This window comes from Lissotriton vulgaris, chromosome 11 (genome assembly GCF_964263255.1).
Source record: "Lissotriton vulgaris chromosome 11, aLisVul1.2, whole genome shotgun sequence".
Lineage (NCBI taxonomy): Eukaryota > Metazoa > Chordata > Amphibia > Caudata > Salamandridae > Lissotriton > Lissotriton vulgaris.
In genome coordinates this window covers 121,374,555-121,400,571 of record NC_141699.1, presented here as the reverse complement: position 1 = coordinate 121,400,571, position 26,017 = coordinate 121,374,555, and the positions used below count along the sequence as shown (strand labels likewise).

General features: G+C 44.1%; 1 protein-coding gene across 2 annotated transcripts in view; it reads right to left on the bottom strand.

Moving 5' to 3' along the window:
* PXN (paxillin) overlaps positions 1–26,017 on the bottom strand; it is a 333,296-nt gene that overhangs the window by 43,273 nt on the left and 264,006 nt on the right. For both annotated transcript variants that reach the window (XM_086942871.1, XM_086942872.1), the window contains exons 7-10: positions 2,468–3,469; positions 1,467–1,730; positions 819–1,256; positions 469–549 (exon numbers count right to left, since the gene is read on the bottom strand). In XM_086942871.1, the coding sequence (XP_086798997.1) occupies positions 469–549; positions 819–1,256; positions 1,467–1,730; positions 2,468–3,469 (1,785 nt within the window). The remainder of the gene's footprint in view (positions 1–468; positions 550–818; positions 1,257–1,466; positions 1,731–2,467; positions 3,470–26,017) is intronic.

The window sequence follows — 26,017 nt, the reverse complement described above, 5'->3', positions numbered from 1 at the left end:
TCAAACTATATTTTTTGGATCAACCAGAGCCAATGACAAAAGCACACAACAAAAACTACCAACCTTATCTGAACGGCAACAGGAATTCTCAGAATAGCCCACCATGGCAAACAAATCAGCCTTATTTCTATGTTGACAGGTCACAAAGAAACAGCACACCATGCCAAACATTGGTCATAATAATTATATAGGCAAAACTAACCAAACAAACAGCACAACATGCAACCTCACGTCCTGTGCAACAGGAAGAACAGAACTAGCAAAGAACACTAACCAAGGAATGTCAATCTTTAAAGGAATATTGTATTTTCATGGTAAAATGGTCCATAAGTATACCACAGCAAGACACAATAAGTAATTCATATTTGCCTAGCATTTCAAGCCACATACAACACACCATGCAAAAACTATTAACCACTATGCCAACGGAAACCAAATACAAAACATCATGCTGAGATAGGGTCCTGCCTTTTCAGGTGGAGAGGGACCGAGAGGTGGACGAGCAGTATACGGGCCAGTCCGTCTGACCATTGGTGGAGTCCAGATCATCTGTAAGTAAAAGCAAAACTTTGATAGCAAGTGGTTTAAGGTGGCGGTGGGGCAACAAAGGGGTTAAATACCTCATAAGTCACGGAGGTTTAAATACATTTGCTGTCCAGGAACTTCCACTGGTAGTTCATCATCATTCCTACAACATAGGCATCAGTGGAGCCCAAACACTTCAGCAAAGAATCGGTAGGCTACAAAGGACCTACAGAGCTACCCCCACTTAGTCAAATTGTACTAAAACACACCAAACTGGAGGAAAAGATGCCTGCCTGCAATGGAGGGAAGAATGGATCCTCGTCAGTCTGGCAACCAACAGAAACTTGTGCTTTGGGAGCAGATCGAGTTCTTGCTGTTGGAGCTTGGATTCCAGTGGGAGTTGTGGCAGTAGACCGATTCTGAAATCGTGGCTGTTCCGGTGGAGAAGCGCACAAAATGGCAAGCTCCTGGTAATCATCAGGAGAGGTTTCCCATTGAAAGAGGTGATGAGGCGGCTGGGAGGGTAAGGGAGGAGATGGGATAGGAGGTGGGAGGAGGGTTGCTGGAGCATAAGGGAGCGGAGGTGGTGGGGGAGGTGGCGGGGGTGGATAAGGTGCTGGCTCCTTTATGTGTCCAAAACCAGAAAGCTCTTCATGGCGTTTCATTGGTGGAGAAGGAGGGACTGCAATAGTTCTCCTCTGAGGGAGGGGAGATTCTGGAGGAATAATTATCTAAAGAGAGAGAGAGAGAGAGAGAGAGAGAGAAAAGCGGTGTGAAACAACAAAAAACAGACCAGAGCTTGTGCAATCAGACAGGCACAGAAAAGGATATCATTGCCTGACTGGCACTTGTAGGAAAAACTCCTTTACTCCACATTTCTTCAATATCATTTACAATCAACCGCAGGACAGACAGAGCACATCCCATGCCATCTTCTCTACCTTCTCTATCTGCTGTCCACCTTCCCGCTGCTTCTTAGGGGGTCTGGATGTAATAATCACCCCTTCTGTCAGCCAATCATCGTCCTGGCTCTTCCAGTGCTCTTGTTTACCAATCCCCAGTTTGCCGTGGAGCTCTTCTATGAGCCGATCCTGGGACACAGTCTTATGGAATATGGCTGGACCAAGTTTGCGTCTGGGAGACAGGTCACGAGTCATGGGGTGCACGTTTGGTGTCTCTTTTGTCCTCTTGATTAACGTTTTCATCTGGACGACAAGGTAAAAGTTTCACCATACACGCATTAAAGGCTCCGCAACTCAATGCAAACCACTGGCAAAAAAATCTAAACCGAGCCGGAGCATGACCACAAAGAGAGCAGAAGGGGTTAGCTCATTTGAAAAGCCACCCAGAGCAAGCAGTAACCTACTTTAACTTTGATCATGCAGCTAAAAACACCATGACAGCACAGGCCTCAATTCCATGCAGAAGATGTAATCTAGCATTTGTAGAAAATGGTGGAGGATCAAAGATGGAGTCCCCATGTGTCCAGTAACACTGTTGGGGAGGACGTCATTACTCTATAAAAGAGGGGAAAAGGGCATTGTTATAAGGGGTTTATGCACAACAAAAATCTCTTAAAGGATTCAAAAATCTCTCAAGGGATTCACTGCATCTCCTCTCCAACTTCTGTACCTTTCGATACCCGCCCAGTACATCAAATATTACTGGGCAGGTGTAAAAATATGTTTTTCTATTTCTACTCTTACCGCTCTATTCACAGGGTCGAGTACATGCAAACATGCACAAGAAATTAGGACCCTCGAATGGGTAACACGGTTGACACACGTGATGCAATGGCCTTTGATGTTAGACAATCACACAGCCAAGCTACTGCTAAAGATGTAGCTTTCACAGCCATGCTGGAAGGTGGGGGCACGCCCAGCAAACCACCACCTTCGACCCCTCTAACGATATTCTCACTGCACACATCCCCAGTGCCTGCCTGGCGTGATGCTGAAATTCTTTCCACAGGCTGGAGCTCGGACACAGGGAGCAACTCTAGGTCTTCTTTTCCAACATTATCAGAAGAATCGGGGGATGCAGTTGAGCTTCGGTGTTGGTCTCCTTCATCATCCGTTCCTTTACCGCTGTCTTCCTTAGGTACCTGTCCTCTGCAGCTATCACCCTCTGATGGTGCTGCTTCAGTCTCCGATTTGGCTTCTTGCTCAGCCCCCCATTTTGGCCATGTTTCTGGGGAATAATGCTTATGCTCCGGTTCCATTATGGCTTTGGAATCAGGAAAGATCTCTTTCCGATCTGTGGATATCAACAGAGGTTCATTTATTTCCACCAAATTGTGGTCCTGCTTGGTCTCCTTTTCTGGTTCTGGTAACCAAAGCTGCTCAATCACAGCTTCTGTGATTCCATTTTCTGAGAAAGAATTGACTGTGCTTTCAGTAAATGTAGGCAGTAATGTATCAGAAAAAGACTTTTCCACTTGCATGGGGCTGAGATAGCTTGATACAGATGTGGCACTGATCTCCGTGGTCTGGTCTCCCTGCCCAAGGCTGCCCATATCTTCCCCTTCAGCACATCTCAGATGTTGAATCTGGTTGTCTGAAGATGATTTTTGGTTCTCCACCTGGATGGAGTGGGGAATACCGCCATTGTGGATCCAGTTCTCATGTGATCTAAATGAGAACAGAGAGACAGACTGTGCTGGAGAGATGTCGGAGAGAGTGGTCTGAATGGTTCCTGATCCTCCTTCCCTACTAATGTACAATGGTTGTGAAGTGGAGGTAGATCCTTGGACAACAAAACCAGAGCCATCCTCATCTATACGAAGAGTTGGAAAGGAGCTAAAGTTGAACAGAGGAGGGGAGTCTCTGCAAGGAGCATGACGAGCGGTGTGGGCACTGAGCAACTTTGAATGATCTGAGCATGGTGAATCTCTTGGAAGTCCTGGCGAAGGAGGCTCAGACACTAAGGACAAGGTGGAACATGTCTGCATTAAAAGAAAAAAGAAATGGATGGAAAGAGGGGATGAGGTGAGGGGAAATTAATACTTTGCAACACCTATATCATTTTATAGCAACATTACATTAAAACCTCAGAGCAACAGAACTGAAACTAAATCATACAGTATTCATACCATGCCAGAGTGAAAACATCAGTCCTACCTGAATTAAAACAAAGTTTGAGTAGCACTTCCGATAGGCTCTTTAGAGTGCCAAACAGGTATGTGCACACATCCTCCATGTTAGCATTTCCATTCATGCGCCCTACATGGATCCATACTGCCATAGACCAGTGATGTGACACAGGGTATCACCCTATTACAACCAACCTACACCCATCCAGAACAGCAACTCGTGACAGAAGAAGAGTCCAGCAGACTTACAAATACTTGGGAGTAATAATGGTAATGTATGAAAGCGTAACATATTAAGTACCCAGTTACGCAAATTTACTCAAAACTGCAGTCTAAGCATTCCTGTTTGAACAACCAATCATACTGCTTTAAAATATTAATTCTAGCCAACCTTCTGTTTATTCTTCCATCCCTCTCTAACAACCACAACCGCTTCCTACAAGAACATGAATGCTTGTGACACCACTTCAGTACACCTATTTATGGAGCAATTTATTGCAACGTCTTCGATGATCATAAAGTACAATTACTGTATCATTGTTTATATTTAGGCTGTCCGGTTTTAGTTTTATACTGACAATAACTGATGATACCCCCCGAAAGGAAACTATCCCTCCCCAGGGTAAACATATAAACACTGAAAAAACACCTGCAGAACCACAAACTAAATGCAATTCAAAAAAGGAAAAAGAGTGAAAGAGTCATTTTTTTTTTCTTCCTGCAGGGGCCAATACAATGTAACTTTGTTATACAAGCTAGCAGCAAGAAAGACTGGGCTAACATTATTCTGCTTGAGTTTTGTTGTTAAGGGATGTCACTAAAATACTATTTCTTCTTCCTTTTGCTTTTTTCAGTTTTGTAGTCTTTGGTCTAAAGATGCAGGGTTTAGAAGCATATTTTAGGTCTTATTTAATGATTTTATAAACTGTTGAGAATCAGGAAACATCAAAATCATATGTGACATTTTGGCTGCGTTCATTCTTTCACTGATAGGTGAAATGGCTGGTTTCATAAGAATCATTCCCAATATGTGCCATCACATTTACCTACAGAGAAAGGGTAAAAACCCTTGATACATCAGCCCCCAGTTTCTAGTGAGTCAGTATTGATAGTAGGTTAATTGCCAACACCACAATGTCTAGGTTTGTTGATGCGAGTGTTGTAATGTGCTGGGCCCAAGCTAGCGGTGTGAACAGTTTTGCTTGTGTGGTGCATGAAAGGTGTGTATGGCCTGTAAAGTAGATAGCTTTACAGGCTCAAGAGTTCTGAGTCACTGGTTCAGTCTTACTAACTTTAAATATCATCATTAACAGTAATTTCTATATTTAAATGTGTGAAATATTTTGTTAATAACATTTACATTTTTAACTTTTCACTCACCCTCAAGCCAAATTTAACCAGTAAGTGTGTGTACTTAAATAGTATATGGTGGTGCAGTAATATTTGTCTTCTCTTTCTTTCTCGCCCAAGGTGTACATTCCTGCAAACTCTCTAGCCTAAGTGGTGATATGTTCACTGAAGCTTGAGAGGGAAATCTAGATGGAAGAATGTCGTGATTCTGTCGAATCAGTTTGCAGCAGTTGAACCTCTCTATTTTGATCATAGCTTATTACTCAAAGTCAATAGAATAAGAGGCGCCAACTGTTTTGATGTTGTGCGGTCTTCCTCCAATCTCCTTTACTGCAACCCCCTAAATGTCGTGGATTTCTTGGCCGCCGACTGTGACAGACGGCGATACCTGCTTCAAATAAAGTATTCTGATTGCCAAAGAAGATTAGATTTTTTTCTTTAATGAAAACTGTTCACTGTATTCTAGATACAGAGACTGATAGACAAGATGTTATTTAGAAGAGTTTTAAAAGGATTTTCTGACAAATTTGTCAAAACAGCTGAACTCAGTGCTCCAGAATCCTAACAGTAGGAGCCGGAAAATGAACTGATCTAACGGTCAGCTGTGAGGCATTATTGGATACAGGGGGTACTGTGAGCCTCTCAAAGGCAATGTGTCAGTTTTCTGTGTTATTCTTTAAATGTAGTCTATTGGTTAACAGGGTCTTATATTTCAACTTTCTTTTAAATAAAGGTTTGTGGAAGACAGTCATTTTTTATTTAACGGCATGAATTTCTTGTTTGTGTAACTATTAAAATTAAAAATAAACGTAATCTGGCCATTCTTTTCCCTCTCTATAGGATGCAGATATACATGAAACAAGCATTGGCATAGCCAATAGGTCTCGCTTTTGAGACCTTATAAGTATTTAGTTATGCAGCACAAAATCCTTGGTGCAACAACATCAACTGTTGCACGGCTAAACACTTATAAGGTCCCAAAGGCGAGACCTATTGGCTATGCCAATGCGTGTTTACTAGTTCTCTGCGCATATTAGTACAGAGCTACCACAGCCTTTTGTATATAGCCTCATCGCGGCAGAATATTAGTAGGGTAATTAACATGAATGCAAAGCAAAAGCCACAGCCTCAATCACACTGTCTAGTTTGAGATATACATTTGGGTTAATGCCCACACACACACATAACCACCTCAAGAGTACCCTCTTCTACAGTCTGCCAAGCTGATCAGTCTTTGTCCCCAGAATTTGTCAGCCGTTTTTTGCATCGTGGGCACGTAACAAACAGATAAACACCTAAGAGTGAGACATCCATAGTCAGACAAAGATACATGCATAAACTCACTAGCATATAGCATACGCACGCGTACGGTCACAGTCTGGCTCACAAAGAGGAAACCAATATACAAATACTACAATAATCTTATTGTAGAATGTCTGCACTTGTTGATTGATGTTGCAGTACCATGTTACACCGACAAGTGAGGAGCAGTTATTACAGCACTCTCTTCAAGTATGTCTAACATAGGTTTGGCAGAGAGTTGGGCACATGCAAGATTTTCAGGAATCATTATGGGGTTACTGGTTATACTAAAACAGTATCTCTTCTATCTAAATACAAGCTGTATGATATATGTAACCTGAGAGAGGGCTCGGTTGTATAAGACGAGCTGTATGAAATGTGCCTTCTGAGAAGTAACGCTGTTGACTAAAACCAACATTTATGTAAATTGAATACACTAGTAAGATAGGTGCAACTAGAGAGAAACTTCTTCGAAGACAGATACAATCAGTCTAAGGGACACAATATATGCAAATTGAGGGAAGTTCTGCAGTCTCAGGCCTTAGCATGTGAAATTTGCATACTAAAGGGTAGCTCTGTTGTCTAAGGCCCAAGTTGTAAGAAATGTACAATACGACAGATAACTTTGGTATCTGAGTTCGAGTTTTAAAATATTTGTAACCTGACCGAAAGAGCTATAAGATATGCGCACACGGAGGGATACCTCCGGTGCTGAGGCCTCAGAATATATTATTTGCGACCCTTGGAAGAACTATTTTATCTAATGCCCACGCACTATCAATCTTCACTGAGTTGCCATGGCACATTTTCTGCTGTCAGTCTGAATCTGACATTTCTGTAAGGTTTCCAAGCATTTCCGGACAGATAAAAGGAGGAGCAACTGAACGAGGGAATGTGGCCCAACGAGCAGAGCTACCGATTTTGTAATTGGGACAGCATGGTCGACTCTCGGCTCCGCTAAACATCTTGCGATTCTGGGCAAACGGCGTAATACTCTCGTCATGCCTCAAAATAAAAAATGCTTTAATGTAGCCTGGGGCACGCGTAAAGCGCTCTCATGTCCTTATCTTAGACCAACTTCTCACTATATGAAAGCTACCTAAAAATAGGTGAGGGAAGTTCACAGGCTACGTGGAACTCCTTCACTGTGCTGGGGCGAAGCGCCTAGCAAGGCTGATAAACTGCCTTAGTACAGTGAATGACCCCCGTCTACTGACTTTAGTTTTGCTAGGATTGCCGTACAAACAGCATGCACTCACCAGAGGCATGACTTTAAGAAAGCCCTTGGTATCCCTGCTTAATATCCGCATATTTCGTGGCTCCTACATGTGAACTGGTACATGCGCAATGTAACTGATACTCATGTAAAGCGCTCCTATACCTTCGGGTCGAGTAGGCGATATATAAAACAGCAATAAATTTAAAAAAAGCTCAAGTTGTAAAATATTTGTAACCTATCAGATAGCTCTGGTGTCCAAGGTAGAGCTGTGCGATATTTGTAACCGAAGAGATAGTTCTGCTGTCTAGGAGAGAGCTATAAGATATGCGCAGACGGCGAGATACCTCTGCTGCCGAACCACCTATCAGACCAGTCACGGAAGCTGGAAGTTATGTCAGAAAGCTTTCTAGTAGCTGTTCTGTTCTCTATGGTATCCACTCCCTCTAATGCTTTTACTCACGTGTACATGATAGGAGCACGTGACTCATGAGTGAACGTCGCACAGAACAGTCAGCAGGCTTCAGATAACGGTCGGTGTATACAAGAGGTAAGTGCCGTGAGGTATGGGGGATGCGAGACCACCGGGTAACAGAGGCAAAAGACGTGATTGTGTGTATGGACGGATCATGTTGGAGCAAGGAAGAGAACGAGGTGATAAAACATATCAAGGGTCGCAGTAAGTGCGAGGTGGGCTTGAGCTAGGAGAATGCGCAGGGAGGCCACGGGAATACGAATGGTTGCGGACAAGAGTAGGTGCGAGGTGGGCTTGAGCTAGGAGAGTGCGCAAGGAGGCCACGGGTATACGAGTGGTTGTGGACAACAACCGGAAGATTGCAGAGGTTTGCAAATAATGAAAGTTAAACGGCTACAAGTTATCAGGCGCCATACAAAGGCAAGGAGGGAGTGGGAGAAGGGAGGGGGTAAGGGAGGGCCTTCACACGCGCGATGAAAGAAACCAAATGGCAGCTGTGCACGTCACACGCGCGCTTGTGCTTGTGATAGCAAGCTGTTGGCCTGCAAAGTAGCACTTTTCAAAGCAGCTACTAAATGTCTCGCCAGACCAGCACATGCGCTGGCTCAGGAGAAACCTAAAAACCAAAGGTTACAGGGACATTAAAGTTGGGCTCAAGTTTCATTTGCACAAAACCAGTGAAATTCAGCAGTTATAGTTAGCTGAGATAATTATAACTCATGCCCCCACAATGCCCTGCTTATGACCTCACATATTACATCACTCATGACATGGTCAGTGACATCACTGAGGACATCACTTATGACATATCAAATGCCACCATCAACAAAAATCATTAACGCACCCACTCACATCTCCATAGAACCTTTCATACAACCACTCTTACACAACCACTCACAAACCCATTCACAGACCCACATCATTACTTACATACCCACTCACTGAGTCATAGATTTACACACACACATCCACACTCACACACACACACCCACTCACTAATAGTCACTGACCTCCACTCATACGCCCATACATCCACTCACACACTGAGTTAGTTACCCATAGAGCTACTTACATACCCATATAGTCAATCACACACCCACTTACTTACTCATACAGATACTAACGCATACTCACTCACCTATACAGTCACTGACACGCTCACACGCTCACCCATACAGTCATTCTTACCCCATCACTCACCTATACTGCCTTTCACATACCCAGTTACTCACCCATATACCATTGACACATCCACTCACTCACACAGCCATACACACACACACACACACTCACCGATAGAGCCCCTCATACAGCACTCAGCATTTATAATGAGCGGAGTTAACTATGACTCTCACCCCCGCAATGCACTGCTTATAACCTCACATATTACATCACTCATGACATGGTCAGTGAAAAATGTAATAATTGTTTACCGTTGTGAGGTGGAGGTCCCCAGGGCACAGTGGTTGCCTAGGGAAATCGCGCTATAGTTTAATGAAAATTCCCTAGGGAGGTGGCGATCCCCGGGGCTTTAAGGATCAAAGAAGGGGGGCCCTGTGCATCCCCTACTATATATTTTACACATGCCCCAAGGACGTGGCTCACCTGGGGCCCGAATACAAACTAAGCACTGCAACCCGTGCTTAGTTTTGTTTTCTTTCGGCAGGAGGCACAGATCCAGCGTGACTCTGCAGTTTTATAATTTTTTTGTAATGCTGTTTGGCCTTGCAGTGTCCCTATGAGACCCCTCTAAGAGGCCTAGGGGGTCATGGGATGTTTGCCTTGCCCTCTTTTCTTTAAGTTTTTTTCCTGTGACTCAGTTCAACCAAGTCACAAGATGGCTGCCTACACTTCCTGGTTTGAAGTGTTAGTAGCCAATGAGATCTCCACACGAGATCACAGAAGGGGTCACGGATCCTCCAAGTACCTGGTTTCATATCTGAATTGTTTTAAATGACTCCGCTACTACTTTAAGGATTTACACCAATTCACAAAAAGGTAGCTTTTTATGCCAACAGCTACCTTTCTGCCAAATTTTGTGTTAATTTCGTTGTAGCCTTGTCTAAAGTTTCCTACGAACATTAACTTAGGGAAAATGAGTTTTTGGACCCCCCATTTTCTCGGCCCCTGCTCGACGGATCACTCAGAAACTTTCAAGCAGAGCTGAGGTGAGTGTCGAACTAGTTGTGAACATTCCGCAGAGATTCATCAAAGTACGCCAAAGTTATTGGCAAAATAAAAAACACTCTTTCTATGGAAACTACACCCTAACTAGAACTACCTACTTGTGCCCGGTAGTAGGTAAAATATGTATGTGTGTATATATATATTAAACTGATTCAGAACAGAAATGGAATTGAGATTGGATAAATCTGAAAATGAAATTAAAGAAGGGAAACAAATTCAGGCATGATGAAAGATGATGAGGTTGGAACTATCTTTACATTTGTTAAAAGATTTGAGACACTCAAACAATTGAAAATTCAAGTTGGTAATGAATCAGATACAACAATAAGCAAATAAGATACTGATGCCAGTGAGGGAGAAAGAATCCCCCCTTGGATCAAGGAAAGGAAAATGCTACTGGTATGCATTTGTTCTTGGCATTTGGAGCTGTAGATTCTTATACTTGTGCATAGATTGCCATCTGGTGTTGGACTTGGATATTTGCACTTTGTTTTTGTCTTTGTAGTCACAAGGTAGATGACTTCTCTTTAGGACGATAGTGCGCATGGGCATCGACTCCATCTCCAGATTGTTTTGCCATGGAGGGTTATGATGGAGTTAGTAAGAAATAGAAAAGGAGGTTCATGTGTAATGTATCTAAGTACCATAGTACTGGAACAGATAGAGGTATCCAGGGAGGCAGGTGGGCGAATATGAATCTACAGCTCTACATGCCAAGAACAGATACATACTGGTAAATAGCATTTTCCGTTCGAGGCATATAAAGCTGTAGATCGTATACTTGTGCATAGATTATACAGCAGTTACTTTCTTAGCGGTGGCTACCTGTATCTGTTGCAGTGGTTTGAAAAAGTGCTCCTAATACAGCCTAGCCCACACTAGCTTGTTGTTTTGCTTGCACATCTACACAATAGTATTTTGTGAAAGTTGCTTCTTTGCAGATATCATCTAGGGGAATGTTTCCTAAAAATGCCATAGAAGCCCCTAGTTTGCCCGTGGAATGAGCTCTAAGTGCGTTAGGCTTTAAGATAGCATATTTGGATGATTTTAACAATCCACCTTGCGATCCCCGCTTTGGAAATGGGATTGCCCTTATGAGGTGGGGAGAGAGCCACGAAGAGTTGTTTACTTTTCCTAAAGGATTTTGTACTTTCGATGTAGTAAAGTATTGCTCTTTTAATGTCTGAAGAGCCCGTTCTGCCACGGAGTCTGGTTGCGGGAAAAAGACTGGGAGTTCAACCGACTGGTTAAGGTGGAAGTCTGAAACGACTTTGAGTAGACATTTTGGGTTAGGCCTAAGAACCACTATGTTATGATGGATTTGTAAAAATCATTCTTGTATGATTAATGCCTGGAGTTCACTAACTCTTCTGAGAGATGTGATAGCGACTAGGAAATCGTGAGGAATTGTAGTTCGTATTTGTACAGAGGTTCAAAAGAGGGACCCATGAGTCTGGTAAGAATAATATTTTAATTCCATACTGGAGAGGGTGGAGCTCTAGGTGGAATTATTTTTTTAAGTCCTTCCATAAACTCTTTAATAGCGGGTACTCTAAACAAAGACAAGTGGTGTATGTTTTGGAGATAAGCTGCTATTGTCGCGAGATGTAGTCTTATGGATGTATATGCTAGGTTACATTGTTGTAGGTGTAAGAGATAATATATAATGTTTTGAAAAGAAACATCTAGTGGATTGATTTTGTTATTTGTAAAGTAAATTACAAACTGTTTCCACTTTGCGGCGTAACATGCTCTGGTGGTAGGACGCTAGCCTCCTTAATGATGTTCATGCAGTCTGGTGGGAGATTGAAATAACCAAACTCTAAGACTTCAGGAGCCAGATCGCAAGGTTGATTTGATTGGGATCTGGATGCCTTATCTCTCCATGGTTCTGGGTGAGAAGCTTGGGTGAGAGGTCCAGTTTTTGGTGAGGAACTACTGATAGTTCCAAGAGGGTTGTGAATCATTGTTATCGGGCCCATGTTGCAGCAACCAGGATCATTGTGAGGGAATGTTGTTTGAGCTTCCAAACCACTAACTTATTAGTGGGAGAGGTGGAAAAGCGTAAGCAAATTTGCCTGACCAGTTCATCCATAGCGCATTGCCTTTGGACAGTGGGTGTGGATACCTGGGCGCAAAGCTTGGGCATTTTGTGTTTTGATGTGTGGCGAACAGATTTGGCCCCACATGTGAAAAAATGGAAGAAGAACTTTAGGATGAAGTTCCCATTCTCGGATCTGCTGTGTATGACAATAGAGCAGATCTGCAATCTGATTGTGTACACCTGGGCGGTGTTCGGCAAGGAGATATATGTTTTGCGGAATGGCCCATCTCCATAAGCTTTGAGCTAGGTGTGAAAGTGTAGTGTGTGTGTCGCCCTGGATTCTGTATGTAGTACATTGCTGTCACGTTGTCTTTACGGACCAGGACAGCTTTGCCTACCAGATGGAGTTGAAAAGGATTTTAATGCCAGAAAAATTGCCAGTAGTTCCAGGTAATTTATGTGGTATTGTTTTTGTTGAGGGGTCCATATACCCTGAATGGTATAGTTTTGAAGAGGAGTTCTCCAGCCGGTGAGCGATCCGTCTGCTGTTAGCGCTATCTGTGGAACCGGGTCGAACAATGGCCGCCCCTAGGAAAGATTTTGTGTATTCCACCACTGCAGAGAGCCAAACACTCCTGTAAGAGACCCATCTGGAGTCTTGCATAAGGGACGATGAGAATGCTAGAGGCCATCATCCCGATCAACTGCATGAACCCTCGAGCTGGTAATGAGTGTTGAGGCTGAAATTTGGATATGAGAGCTTGCATACTGCTTATCCTGAGAGGGTTGGGGTATGCTAAGCCTTTTGAAGTGTCTATTGTAGCTCCTAGGTATTGTGTGTTAGACATAGTATTTGGTGGGATTCACAGTGAAGCTCAAGTTGTGAAGCAGCTAAATTGTTTTGTGTGTGTGTGTTGCACATAGCTGCTGTGTGATTTGGCTTTTATGAGCCAGTCGCCCAGATAAGGGAACACATGAATGTGTTGTCTTCGTAGGTGAGCTCCCAATACTGCAAGGCACTTGGTGAAGACTATGGGTGCTGTAGTCACTCCGAACGGAAGGACTTTGAATTGACAGTGTCGACCGTCGACCACGAGCCGGAGATATTTTCAGTGAGCGGGGTGCTTGGGAATATGAAAGTAGGCGTCCTTTAGATCTAGAGTGGAGAGAAAGTTGCCTTATTGAAGCAGTGGGAGCACCTGTGGGAGAGTGACCATGTGGAAGTGGTCTGACTGAATGTAGAGGTTTAACGGTCTGAGGTCCAGTATTGGCCTGAGAGAGCCATCCTTTTTTGGAATTAGAAAGTAAAGGGAGCAAACTCCTGTGCCTTGATGAAACGTGTTGCCCGTGTCGACCTGAGCCAGAGGGCGAAGATGTTACCAGAACCTTAGGTTTGGTTTTGGTTGGGAGAGGGGTTCACGGACCGCTGAACCAGGGTGACTGCCTGATCTTTGACGTCGGAGAAGTCTGCTTTAGAGACGGATATCTCACCTTCATCAGCTTGTTGTTCTGGCTGGAGATTGGGATCTGCTCCAAAGATGTCCGGAATCGAGCTGCTTCCGCCAGACTTTTCGTGACGTTGAATCAGACAGTCACGGATGGTTTTCTTCGACCTGAAAGATGAACAGGCCTTGCAGTTCTGGTCTTCTTGCTCCGGGGAGAGGCAGAGGTTACAAACCTCGTGTAAGTCCATGTGTGGGAACTTAGCACCACACCGGGGCATTTTTTAAAAGGAGTCCTTTCCATTGACTGTTGGCATGGTCGGCATGGATAGGCCCAACGGCCTGCGTCGAAGGTAGAGGATTTTATATATGTTGAAGATACGTGTAGAAAAGGAAATGTGATCGAGACAATACCGTTGAGTGGAGAGGGATTGCGCGTTGAAGGGGGTTCGGAAACGACACTGACCCGGAGCGCAGCAAATAACATCCGAACCTGGTGGGGGAAAAAAAACTATCTGGAGATGGAGTTGATGCCCATGCGTACTTCTGTCCTAAGGAGGAGTCACCTACCTTGTGACTACCAAGACTTCCAAGACAAAAACAAAGTGCAAACATCCAAGCCCAACACCAGATAGCGATCTATGCACAAGTATACAATCTACAGGTCATATGCCTCGAACACTACTTTTTTAGAAGAGATGAAATTACTATATATATATATATATATATATATATATATCAGAGACCAGAACGAGGCAGAGGCAAGGGGAGAGGTCGTGGAAGGGGACAATGAAAGGGGAAAATCATTAAGTCGTAAAAGGGAAAAAAACAGACTGGGAGTCAGAAAAAAAACAAATATCCCCTTCGCAATCAGCAGAAGAAATGAAACATTCATACAAATCAAGAGCGGAGAACAATCATCATCAATCTGTCGGGTTTCATTTTAGATCAAGATCAAATTAAACTCTTGAACAAGGGACTAAGTGTCTGCCCTGAGAAACACTATGATTATGTAGAAACAAAAATTGACATCCACAAGTATATAAGAAAATTTAAACTAGCAAAACTAAAAGGAAGGATATAAAATCATACATAAAAAGGAGAACATTCCAAAGACAAATTTGCTCATTGAACAAACAGGAGACCGAATAACTTATGAATTAATGTGAGTCTACAGGATGATGGAGCCACAGAAATTCAGATTCTAATAGAGTTGGAAATTAATACGCTAAGACATGGATGTACACAATTAAAAAGTATATCAAAATATTGTCCTGTGTTAACCCCCAGTAATAGAATTGACACATTATGATTTAGTCATATCAGATATGGAAAAGTTGGGAAACAACTTGCAAAGAAATAAAAAAGAAAACAACTTGTAGAGGAAGAAAAGCATTTGATGATCTCATGAAAAATGATAAGATTGAAATTAAACCAGCAGACAAGGGAGGAAATATAGCGGTTATACATGAAGGAGTCCAAAAGGCAGTTGATGATGAAATAATCTACAAAAAATTGAAATCAAGTACAATCATTGAACTTACAACAACCTTAAACCAAAACATAAAGAGATGGTATGAGGAAGAATCAGCCAGGGAGACCTATAATTTCTATCTGTGGGTCTCTATGAAAATGTTTCGATGCAAGTGAATTTCATTGCACCTATAGTGACCATTAAACTCTTACATTAAGGATACCTGTGATTTTTTAAGAATTCTTGCAGACACCGATTTTCAAGATGGACTATTGTTAGTCAATTTTAATGTAGTATCACTATATACCTCCATAAATCATGAGGTGGGTTTAAAAGCAATCAAGTACTTCCTTTATCAAAGAACTATCCAGTGTTTAAAACATTCAGAACTTTTGATGGCGAGGACGGTCTGCAGAAGGAAAATGCTACTTACCAGTATGCATCTGTTCTTGGCATGTAGAGCTACAGAGTTACACACTGTGCATAGATCCCCACCTAGTGTTGTGCCCTGATGTTTGCAGTTTGTTGTTGTCCTGAAAAGATCTTTGGAAGTCACGAGATAGGTGACTCCTCCTTTGGACCACATTGCGCATGGGCATCGGCTCCATCCTCAGATTATTTTTCGCCATTAGGGAAATGATGGAGCTTTGCAAGAAAAGGAAGGTTGCCCATGTAATCAGCACCTAATTAAGATAATACTGGAACAGACCAGGGTAGCCGGGGAGGCGGCTGGGCATGTGTAACTCTGCAGCTCTACATGCCAAGAACAGATGCATACTGGTAAGTAGCATTTTCCGTTCGAGGCATATGATCTGCAGATTACACACTGTGCATATATTATATAGCAGTACCAACTCTTAGCGGCGACTACCCTTATCTGTTGCAGTAGTTTGAAATAATGTTTTGAAAACAGCCTGGCCCACATTAGCTTGTTGTTTGGTTTGCACATCTACACAATAGTGTTTTGTGAATGTGTGCGGTGTCGACCATGTAGCTTCTCTGCAGAAGTCATCTAGGGGAATGTTCCCTAAAAATGCTATTGAAGCCCCTATTTTTCTTGTAGGATGGGCTTTAGGAGGAACAGATAACGTTTAGCTTTGCGGTAACAAATCTGTATGCATTTGACAATCCATCTAGCTATCCCAGATTTTGAAATGAGATTACCCTTGTGTGGTGGTGAGAAAGACACAAAAAGTTGTTTTGTCTTACGAAAGGGTTGTGTCCTCTCGATGTAGTATAGCATTGCTCTTTGACATCTAGGGTATGAAGAGCTCTTTCTGCTACGGTCTGTGGCTGCGAGAAGAAAACTGGCAGTTCCACAGATTGGTTGAGGTGGAAGGAAGAAATTACTTTGGGCAGGAATTTTGGATTAGTACGTAGAACAACCTTATTATGATGCATTTGCAAAAAGGGTACTTGAATGGTAAGTGCTTGTAGTTCAATAACTTCGCAGAGAAGTAATAGCTACTAGGAACGCAACCGTCCATGTTAAAAATTGTAGTTCACATTTATGTAATGGTTCGAAGGGAGGTCCCATTAGCCGTGTGAGAACAATGTTTAAATTCCACACAGGTGAAGGTGGCACTCTGGGAGGAATTATTCTCTTAAGACCTTCCATAAAGGCCTTAATAGCATGCACTCTGAACAGAGATAGATGCTGTCTGTTTTGCAGATATGCTGCTATTGCAGCAAGATGCAGTCTAATAGACGTGTAGGCTAAGTTACATCTTTGGAGGTGCAGTAAGTATCCTATGATGTGTTGAATAGACATGTCTAAAGGATTAATATTATTGTTGTGACAATATATTACGAAGCGTTTCCACTTGACTGCATAACATGCTGTAGTGGATGAGCGTCTAGCTTCTTTTATGACATTCATGCAGTCTGGAGGAAGGTTCGGATATCCAAATTCTAAGACCTCAGGAGCCAAATCGCTAGGTTGCGCTGAGCTGGGTCCGGGTGCCCGATCTCTCCATGGTTCTGTGTGAAAAGGTGTGGAGACAGGTATAATTTTTGGTGGGGTACCACAGACAGTTGTAGCAATGTTGTGTACCACAGCTGTCTGGCCCACGTTGGAGCACCTAGGATGAGGGTTAGAGAATGCTGCTGTAGTTTGCGTACTACTAGTGGCATGAGTGGTAGAGGTGGAAAAGCGTACGCAAATCTGTTTGACCAGGTCATCCATATCGCATTGCCTTTGGACAGTGGGTGTGGATATCTGGCGGCGAAGCTTGGGCATTTGGCGTTTGTGAGTGGCAAAGAAGTCTATCTTAGGTTGTCCCCACATCTGAAAGAATGGTTGAAGAACTTGCATATGAAGTCCTCACTCATGGGTCTGTTGTGTCTGACGACTCAACAGATCTGCTATGGTGTTTTGTACTCCTGGAACATGTTGGGCTAGAATGAATATGTTTTGAGATATAGCCCGGCACCATATGTCCTGAGAAAGTTGCAGGGAGTGTGTTCCGCCCTGTTTCTGAATGTAGTACATGGCGGTCATGTTGTCCGTGCTGACTAACACAGCTTTGTTTGATACTTGTTTTTGGAAAGTTTTCAGTGCTAGGAATATAGCTAGTAACTCCAGGTGATTGATATGGAGTAACTTTTGTTGTGGTGTTCACCTGCCTTGCATGGTGTGTTGCAGTAGGTGGGCTCCCCAGCCGGAGAGAGATGCGTCCGCTGTCAAGACTATTTGGGAACTGGCTCTAGGAACGGTCAGAGCGATGTGTCCGACCATCTACCAACACTAGGTCTGTTAATTGACCTTGAGCCTGGTTCCATTGACGTGAAAGGCACTCTTGTAGAGGACGCATTTGAAGTCTTGCATGGGGAACTATGAAAATGCAACAGGCCATCATCCCTATGAGTTGCATGTACACTCGTACTGGAAGGGAGTGTTGTGACTGAAACTTTGTTAGAAAAGTTTGCATGCTGGTTATCTTTACTGGAGTGGGATAAGCTAGCGCTGTTGAGTTGTTTACTGTAGCACCGAGGTACTGTTGTACTTTGGATGGTTGCAGATGAGACTTGGTGTGGTTTATTGTGAACCCCAAGTTGTGGAGCAGTTGGATCGTGGCGTGAGTGTGTTCCACACACTGGTTGTATGAGCTGGCTTTTATGAGCCAGTAGTCGAGGTACAGGAAGACATGTATGTGCTGTCTTCGTGAATGTGCTGCCACTACTGCTAGGCACGTGGTGAATACCCTTGGGGCTGTTGTGACTTTCGAATGGGAGTACTTTGAATTGATAGGGCTGCCTGTCTATTACAAATCTGAGATACTTCCTGTGAGCCTTGTGAATGGGATTGAGGAAGTATGCATCCTTGAGATCTAGAGTAGCAAAGAGGTCATTTTGTAACAGGAGAGGAAGTACTTGTTGGAGTGTGACCATGTGAAAATGGTCTGACTGTATGTATATGTTTAGCGGTCTGAGGTCCAGAATAGGCCTTAGAGAGGCGTCCTTTTTTGGGATAAGAAAATATAGGGAGTAAACCCCCTTCTTTTGTTGGTGCAGAGGAACTGGTTCTATTGCACTTTTTTGTAGCAGAGACATTACTTCTTGCTTTAACAGTGATAGATGTTCTTGTGACATTGGATGCTGTTTGGGTGGTATGTTGGGGGGGGGGGGGGGTTGATGTTATATCTAGACAGTAACCTGACTGAATAATTTGTCGCACCCACCTGTCTGATGTGATGTTGATCCAGGCAGGAAGGAATTGCTGCAGTCTTCCCCCAACAGGAGTGGAATGTTAGGGGGAAGGGGAGGAAAGTCATTGGGTAGGGGTGGAGGCAGAGCGGGAATTGTTGGTTTTGCCTCTGCCTTTGTTGTTGTTACCCATGTAACCCCCTCTCTGGTAGCCCTTCGTGTATGTGGATTGGCTAGGGGTTTTGTAGGAAGTGGAGGGGCTTTCGGAGGAGTAGCCACTTGTGTTGCCTCTGTATGATGAGCGACGAAAAGAACGTCTGGGAGCTTGCAGCTGCAAGGCTCCCATAGATTTTGCTGTGTTGTGTCTTTTTTCATCTTTTCTAAAGACACAACATTAGGGCCCAATAAATGTGCCTCATCAAATGGCTGATTGAGGATGGAATTTTGTACCTCAGGTTTAGAACCGGAAATACGTAGCCAGGCATGTCTCCGCAAAAGGGTACTGGTATTGATTACCCTTGAGGCAGTATCTGCAGCATCTAGGGCACAACGAATGGAAGTATTAGTAATATTTTTACCTTCCTGTATGAGTTCATTGGTTCTATTTTTATATTTGTCTGGTAGATGCTGCATTATGGACTCCAGCTCATCATAATGTGCCTTGTCATATCTTGCCAACAACGCTTGGGTATTGGCAATGCGCCAAATGTTAGCCGACTGTGACGCTGTTCGTTTACCTGAGGCGTCAAGGAGCTTAGATTCTTTATCTGGAGGTGAAGCCTCACCTGAGGTTTGTGAATTAGCACGTTTACGTGCATTAGACACTACTAAAGAATCTAGTGGTGCTGGACCTTTGATGTAAACAGGGTCTGTAGGGGCAGCTTTATATTTTTTCTCAATGCGAGGGTTGAGTACCCGACCTCTAAAAGGATCTTTAGAAACCTCAGTTGCATGCTTAATGACGCCTTTAAGCATTGGCAAAATGGCAGTAGACATTTGTGTCTTATCAAAAATGTCTAAAAGGAAATTTTCCTTCACAGCATCAGTGTCCTGTCAACCCCATGGTACTGGGCAGCCCTTTGGACTAGTAGGTTAAAACCTATAGTGTCCTCTGGTGGGGAAGATCTGGAAGGATATATATGTCATCTTGTGGGACGTAAGGTACATCAGGGGTGTTATAATCATCCCAAGGATTAGGTGACTGAGGGGGACTATTGGTTCCTGCTGGGTCATGTGCACCTCCACCTGTGTCATCAGAGTCTGTATCGACATCATCTGGATTAGTGGACGGTGTAGGTGAATGCTGTGGTGGAGGAGGTGTAGGAGGAGGAACAGTATGGGGAGGTGTTAGAGAAGGACCCCTTAATGGAGAGGTTGCAATGTCTCTTCTTTGGAGGAGGTGGTGCTGGCGCCTCTAGTGGTCTCTTCCTGGAGCTAAGAGCTAGTTGGCCAGCTTTAGGATCTTTAACCAGAGTTTTTTGATGAGGATCTGGTGTAAAAAGGTCTTCTGTTTAGGGCAGATCCTTCGGCGTCGAAGTTTTCGGTTCCAGAGTTTTTTTTGGCACCGAGTAGGTAGATGGTCTAGGGTCTTTTGGTTTCGAAGTGTGACCTTTTGAAATGTCTTTAACCGGAACATGTTTTTTTGGGTTCCGGGTGTTTCTTCGGCTCTGCAGCATGTGAATCGGTCCTTTAGGTGTTTTTTTACTTGGCTTCGAGTGCGGTTTCGGCATCGATTAGCCGCTGCCAGTCTTCGGTGCCAAGTGCTTGGGTGTTGGAGCAGCGGTTGAGGAAGATGGCTTCTTTGGTGTCGGTATCGGATCGGCACCAGGAATAGGCTGGCTCGAGCCAGAGCCGCCTGAAGGTTTAGTAGGCTTCTTTGCTGGGCCCGAAGGCGGGCCAGGGGAAGGAGTCTCTCGGTGTGCAAGCCTTTTTGGAGGGTGTTGAGGAAGGGTTGGGGGTCGATGGTCTTACTTACGACCCGTTGAGCTGGAGTGATGTCCTCGACGTCTGAGTCTTCAGCATCAGAGGAGCTGGAACTTTCTTTGGCGTGCTGATGTTCTGGCACGTCGACGCCCTCTCCAAAGATGTCGTCGGGGATCGAAGCCGATGAGCGAGCCATTGTTCTTCGAGCTAGTCGGTCCCGAATCGTCTTCTTGGAGCAGAAAGAGGCACAAGCGGAACAGTCTTTGGCCTCGTGCTCCGGTGAGAGGCAAAGGTTGCACACCTCATGTAGATCGGTGTGGGGAAACTTCGACCCACATTGAGGACACTTCTTGAATGGCGTCAATTCCATGAGCTAAAGGATGAGGCCTAGGTAGGCCCAATGGCCTTCGTTGACGACCGGAATCGAAGACTTCAAAGTGGTGAAGAATCTCGTTGATGTGGATCGCGATCGAAACAATACCGTCAAACCGGGTGAGGATTGCGTGTCGAAGGAAATTCGGTTCCAAACCGGAGCGCAGGAAACACATCCGAGCCTGATGGCGGAAAAAAACAATCTGAGGATGGAGCCGATATCCATGCACAATGTGGTCCAAAGGAGGAGTCATATCTTGTGACTTCCAAATAACTTTTCAGGACAATAAACTGCAAACATCCGGGCCCAACACTAGGTGGCAATCTATGCACAGTGTGTAATCTGCAGCTCATATGCCTCGAACCAATATATTTTTATTCGATCATCAACTTTATTCTCAAATATGCGGGACAGCAATGGAAGTTTCCTTCCCTCCGTGCAATGCGAATCTCACCATGGGATGGTGGGAGAAAACCATGGCTTGGGGAGAAGGGAAGAAACAAACTGAAAAAATTAATTTGTGGCTACGTTTCATAGATCAACAATTCATAATCTAGAACGGCACCAAAGAAGAATTTATGGATTATTTCACTTAGTTTAATCATAATGATGTGGGCCTGTCGTTTACCTGTAACATCAGTGAAATTCTTAGATCTAAATGTATATATACAAGATAATCAAATTAAAACAGTTTATCAAAAAGCACCAGCAACAAACAGTTTGTTACATGGATCTAGTTTTTATCCTAAATCATTGAAAAGAAGTATTCCATACAGGAATTCTTAAGACTGAGACGGAATCGTTATGATGACAAAGAACCTGAACTGAAATTAACTGAAACTGAATCAAAATTCATTCAAAGAGGCTACGAAATGTCAGACATAAAACACGGAAAAATGTATGCAAAAGCAATTACACTAACTCAAACCCTCATCAATGATGCTAGAAACCGAGGACGGGACGAGGAAGATCAAACAATAAGAATGATTTTGACTTTTAGCAAGGAAAATGATCAAATTATTAAAATCATGAATAAATATTTGGACATCCTTACAAAAGACCCAGACATTGGAGAGAAACTTGGCAAAAGAGTGGATGTTTCATATCGAAAGTTTCCACCTCTTAAGGATAAATTAGTCAGAAGTCATTTTGAAAGATCGCAAACGGAGTCCTGGCTAACCAAACATCAAAAGGGCTTCACAAAATGCAACAAGTGCAAGGCATGTAGCATTAGAAGGAACATATAACAGCTTGTTGGTTTCAAAGGCAAACCTTCACCATCAATGACAAAATCACATGTGACACAAGCAATGTAGTGTATCTGCTCGAATGTGAATGTGGCCTGAAATATATAGGCAAAAGACACAGATGATGGACGGAATGCAAAGCAAATAAAACATTCACCACCAGGCAAAAGATATGGGCTAAATCCATTGTTGTTTTGCTTACCATGCCACCCCAGATTAGACCCAGCCATATGCAAATCAGTCTTGACTCTGCCCCTCATGGGAAAAGTCCAGTCAGAACTGCCAAGCCAGGTCCTCCCTGGACCGGAAACCAGCATCATGGGTCCGGTTTTGGGGCGTCACCAGTCATCAGCCAGCCTAGCTTGAATCCAGTGGCACAGTGAGCCTGGGACCCATGCCTCGGCATACCCAGCACAGTTATGGCGAGAAAGCAAAAGAGACACAAATGATGGATGGAATCCAGAGCAAATCAAACATTCACCCCCTGTCAAAAGATCTAGGTAAATCCATTGTTATTTTGCTCACCATGCTACCCCAGTTTATACCCAGCCATATGCACATCAGTCTTGACCCTGTGCGTCATGGGAACAGTCCAGCCCCAACTACTAAGCCAGGTCCTCCCTAGACCAGAAACAAGTATCCTGTGACCGGTTTCAGGCATCACACACCTCATCAGCCAGCCTAGCTTGAATCCAGTGGAACAGTGAGCCCGGAACCCACGTCTGGGCATACCCGGCACTCTTGGTGCGAGAAAGTAAAAGACACACACATGATGGACGGAATGTAGAGCAGTTCTTTTTGCATTTGAAATATATACGCAGCACCATTTGTCTATTAAAAAATAATACTGGAACTCAGAGCGGTGCAAATTAAGGATACAAATGATGCCATGGCCAAACATTTAGAAACTCGTTAAGGATAGAACTGGCAAAACATGAGATATTACGGCACAGCATATGTACCAAAACATGAAAGAGGTGGTGATAGGACATTCAAACTAAGACGCCTGGAGTCCCGTTTGATCATACGATTCGGAACAAAACAGCCACAATGCTTAAATGCAGTTGAAGAATTATATGTACATTTATAATTCAAGACAAAATCTTTTTTTTATAAAAACTGCTATTAGTCAACCTCCTTTCAAAAAGAGTATGAGATGTGAAAAGAAAGAACGGACAGTTGGCGAAATTATTATTATTATTAAATCCGTTTTGTATAGCGCCCGGTTACCCTAGAGCATCCCAGTGCTTTGCCACCAGCAAGTGTCAGAAATAGCAGGACCAGAGAAGATTAACAGAAGAGGAGAGTTTTAAGTTGTTTTCGAAAGCGCAGAAGACATGGTTCCGCGCGTAAACCTAGGGGGAGGGCATTCCAGAGGGTGGCAACTTTGACTGAAAATCTCCTTCCTCCTGATCGGGCCTTTTTTACCCTAGGGACAACAGTCAGGTGTTGCTAGTCTGAACGTAAGGTTCTGCTCGCTTTATACGGGATCACCATCTTCTGAAGGACGGGGGGGCCTTTGCCTTGCAAGATTTTATGTGCAAGGCATAGGGATTTAAATTTCACTCTTTCCCGTATTGGCAGCCAGTGTAGTGCCCTCAGTGCTGGTTTAGCAGAGCGAGACATGGGGATGTTGTAGAGCATTCGTGCTGCCGCATTTTGAACTTGTTGGAGTCTGTTCAGACTGCTCTCAGGAGCCCCAAGGTAGATCGCATTGCTGAAGTCCAACCTGGACATAATCAGACCCTGGATCAGGAGCTTTCTAGATAGAAAAGGGATGAGTGGTAATACCTTACGTACTGATCTGAGGAGACCAAAACAGACACCCGCTAGTTTGGAGGCTTGGGTTCTAAGGGAGAGATCTCGTTCCATCCAAATGCCCAGGCTCTTGATCTCATCCTTGGGTTCAGGAAGAGACCCTAGACAACTAGGTCAGGCCAAGCAGGAAAGGGAGGGATTTTTAGGTCCCATCACCATAATCTCCGTCTTGGACCCATTCAGTTTGAGTGCTGAGTCCCCCATACAGGAATGGACCTGTGAGAGGCAGGCATGGAGTATCTGGGAGTTTTCCGAGGATTGGGAGAGGGCGAACACCAGTTGGGTGTCGTCGGCATAGCTCACGATCTTGATGTTGAATGGAGCCACCACATCCTCCAAGGGAGCCATATACACGTTAAATAGTGTAGGACTCAGGGAGGAGCCCTGAGGCACGCCGCAATGGAGGTGAGTGGATGCTGATCGTGCGCCCCCTTCCCATACCTGGAAAGATCTTTCGCTAAGGAATGACCTAAGCCAGTTTAGCGCTGTCCCTCTCACTCCGGCGTCCGATAGTTTCTGGAGTAACACTTGGTGGTTCACAGTGTCAAACGCTGCACTCAGGTCCAGGAGGATCACTGCCACTGATAAACCCCCCCCCCCCCCCCCGAGTCTAAAATGCAGCGTGCCTTCTCCATGACTGCCAACAAGGCGGTGTCAGTGCCTTGGCCTGGGCGAAAGCCTGTTTGAGAGCTTTTTAGCAACCCATTGGACTCCACAAAATTGGTTAACCGAGAGTTAACCAATTTTTCTGAGATTTTACTCAGCCCTGGGAGAAGCGAGATAGGCCTGTAATTGGCCATATCTAGAGGGTCCAGAGAAGGTCTTTTCAGGAGGGCTTTCACTATTGCGCTCTTCCAATTAGGTGGAACAATGCCAGTGCCTAACGAGGCATTGATGACTTCAGTAATGGGTTCCACAATGGAGGGGGCAACCTGTTTAAGAATTCTCATAGGGGCAACATTCCGAGGGGAGGCACTCTTAATTGAACATAGGGCTTTAAGGACTTCATCCTTAGTGACTGGCCCGAAGGATTCCAAAGTTATCTGAGGACAACCCTCCTCCTCCAACCGCTCAGGTCCTATTTTGGGCAGGGGTAAAGAAATAAGGATTTTTTCGATTTTTGTGGGAAAGTATTCTGCCAGGTTATTGCATTTAACCTCCAAGTTCTCCGTGGGGGCAGAGGGTGTTGGGACTTTCAAAAGTTCTTTAACCACCAGGAAGGTTTCTCTTGAGGAGTTAGAGGCATTGCTAATTTTCTCCTCGAAAAATTGAGTTTTAGCCAGCCGGATGGCGGTTTTGTACCTCCTCATTGCCGTTCGATATTCCATCTTACTGGCTACCTCCCAGTTTTTTCTCCAGGAGCGCTCTAATTTTTTGCATGCCCTCCGCATAGCCCTTAGCTCAGATGTGTACCAAGGAGCGGTGTGAAGTCTTTTCTCCCTTATGCCTGTCGCACTAGAGGGGGGGATGCTTTCAAGTTTAGTTTCCCAGGTGAAAGGGATCAGAAGATGATCCGTCCATGGCAGAGGAAGAGGGGGGGCTGCTTTCATGATGGAAATATTTGCAAAGATGGGGTCTAGCAGGTGGCCTTTGTTGTGGGTGGGATCCAGGTTTATAAGGCCCATCCCATAGGTTTTAAGGTCATATCAGAGGGCAGTCGCCAACCGCTCTTCCTGGTCATCAAAGTGGAGATTGAGGTCTCCCAGGGCGATGAAGTTTGTAGCAGAGGCAGCACCAACCATTACCGTTTCCATAAGAGAACTGGTAAAGTTACCCATCTTTCCTGGGGGGCGATAGACTAACAGCCCAGACATGGCAACAGTGGGTGAGACTTGGAAGGAGAACTTACAGCTCACAGTCTTCCACTTCGCCTTTCTGAATTCTGCAGGTCAGTGAGTTCTTATA